Source organism: Palaemon carinicauda, chromosome 3 (genome assembly GCF_036898095.1).
Source record: "Palaemon carinicauda isolate YSFRI2023 chromosome 3, ASM3689809v2, whole genome shotgun sequence".
Taxonomy (NCBI): Eukaryota; Metazoa; Arthropoda; class Malacostraca; order Decapoda; family Palaemonidae; genus Palaemon; species Palaemon carinicauda.
The window spans coordinates 182,152,897-182,155,396 of NC_090727.1; the positions used below are offsets into that span (position 1 = coordinate 182,152,897).

General features: G+C 40.4%; 1 protein-coding gene across 1 annotated transcript; it reads left to right on the forward strand.

Annotated features, from left to right (window-relative positions):
• Window positions 1–82: 82 nt before the first annotated feature.
• Window positions 83–982, forward strand: LOC137635694 (protein FAM200A-like). Its single transcript, XM_068368147.1, has one exon. The coding sequence runs from the start codon at window positions 83–85 to the stop codon at window positions 980–982; it is 900 nt and encodes a 299-aa protein (XP_068224248.1).
• The last annotated feature ends 1,518 nt before the right edge of the window (window positions 983–2,500 follow it).

Below are 2,500 nucleotides of genomic sequence, written 5' to 3' on the forward strand. Positions count from 1 at the left end.
ACAACACTGGTCACAAGTTGGGTGGTTTGCCGCTCCACATGTCTCTTTCACTCACTGTATGCTTCATGGGTATGCTTTGGCAATGAAGACTCTCCCACCTGGACTTCAAGAAGTGCTTACTGACGTTATAAAGATTGTGAACCATACACGAGGAAGTGCAACAACTTCAAGGATTTTTAAATTGCTATGTGAAGAAATGGGTGCTGAATTTTCTGTTCTACTATTTCATACAGAGGTACGTTGGCTGTCACGCGGCAAAGTTTTAAATCGCGTGCTACAACTTCACGAAGAAATAACAATGCTGTTGGAACGTGGTCATACGGCAAAGAAGAATCTTCTTCATGAAAAGATGCAGGATGATTGTTTTGTAACAAAGGTTGCCTACTTGGCAGATTTCTTCTCGGAAGTAAATTCTCTGAATACTTCAATCCAAGGAAACGTTACAATGATGCACACAGCTCAGGACAAAGTGGCAGCGTTCAAGTCTAAGATTCAACTTTACCAGAAAAGAGTTCAGGACGGTGACATCACTTTCTTCACGGAGATGATGACTCTCCTGGGTTCCATGCCAGATGCTGAATGTAATTTCCGTGAGGAGATCTCCACTCATCTTTTGGCAGTAAATGACGCCATCGAAAGTTACTTTCCAGGACTAAACGACCGCTCTACTGATGCGTGGATCTATAGACCCTTTTCAGTAAAGGATAGTGCCATCAGTGATACTGATGTTGCTGCTAAAGTAGAATTTTATCAAATTCGTGAGGATTCTCAGCTTAAAGTCGATTTTGTCGAACAAGAGCTCCCAACATTTTGGGCAAAAGTGAAGGACTACTGTCCTATTCTCTCGATGCGTGCATTAACCATGTTGATTCAGTCCCCGTCAACCTACCAGTGCGAGGTTGGATTCTCAGCAATGGTTGCATTGAAAACGAAGGCACGCAATAGGCTTGTCATCGATGCTGAGATGAGGTGTTGCCTATAGAATACTGGTCCTCGCTTTGATAGACTTATGGCTGCAAAACAATTTCAACCATCACACTGAGTGAATGAGAAGTAGGTGCTAGGATTTGTATGGTGTTGAATAATTCTTTGGAATTGATAATTTTATGGCATTTGTAGAGGCTATGTAAGTGGAATTTTTCAAGGTTTTTGTTCTGTGGTGTATAGGAGTAAACCATTTTGTATGATGTTGAATAGTTCTTTGGAATTTATAATTTTATGGCATTTGTAGAGGTTAGGAAAGTGGAATTTTTCAAGGTTTTTGTTCTGTGGTGTTTCCAATAAAATTGTATAGGAGTAAACCATTTTGTATGATGTTGAATAGTTCTTTGGAATTGATAATTTTATGGCATTTGTAGAGGCTAGGAAAGTGGAATTTTTCAAGGTTTTTGTTCTGTGGTGTTTCCAATAAAATTGTATAGGAGTAAACCATTTTGTTTGATGTTGAATAGTTCTTTGGAATTTATAATTTTATGGCATTTGTAGAGGTTAGGAAAGTGGCATTTTCAAGGTTTTTGTTCTGTGGTGTTTCCAATAAAATTGTATAGGAGTAAACCATGGTCTTCCTGTATTTTTTTTTTACTTGACCCTTTGACAAGGTTCATTATTTCCAAATCTATTATAGGGGGTCATAATAATACTCTGATTAGTCCCGGGGGGTCATGGGATGAAAAAGGTTAAGAACCACTGCCCTAGAGAGTGATTAGCGCCCAAGACCCCTCTCCCTCAAGCTTAGACCAGCGAGGGCCAGGCAATGGCTGCTGATTACTCACCAGGTAGACCTATATGTTCTTAAAAGCCCAGAATCCTTAGCTCACAAGGCCGGCGGGGGTGGGGGGGGGGTGGGGGGGGTGGGGGGGGCAGGCACCACTAGAAACTACCTACCTTGACCTTGTCTAGAACCCTCGCCCAACAGATTGTAAGACAGACACGTTTCATATAGGCTATTGACAGTGATATAAGAAAACTATTTATAAAATATTCTCCGGGAATTTAGTTAGGGCAATTTTTATCTTTAAAGTGAAGACTACCTCTAATGCATTCACGAAAAAAATAAAAATAGAAAAATGTCGGTTTCTCGAAGAAAAGTCGCAAATGTTCAGAACCTTTCATTGAAAAAAAAAAAAATCTATTCAACTTTGAGTTTGCAGAAAAACCAGTTCCCTCTTCCACAGAATCAACAACAATTTCAGCTTTTCCCGCAATGGAATTAGACCTTTTTTGGCATGTTTCCCAAAGACTCCTTTAAGGATCGTCCCTAAGGGCTCTCCTCACACGAGGGGGTAGCAGTAGGCCTACTAGGGCTCTCCTCTTTTGAGGACGTAGAAGTAGACCTACAAGGGCTCTCCTTATCTGAAGGGTTACGAGTAGGACTACACTTGAGGGTTAGGGTGGGGTCTGGTTCATTGACAAGAGACGTGAAATAATTTGTCATTGAATTTTAACCTCTGATTTTTCTTTGTGGATTTCTGGGTAAACTTATTTACTGATGTGATTCATA

Bases quoted from the DNA above. Each gene is read 5' to 3' on its own strand.
- LOC137635694 (XM_068368147.1), top strand. From the start codon at position 83: ATGAAGACTCTCCCACCTGGACTTCAAGAAGTGCTTACTGACGTTATA.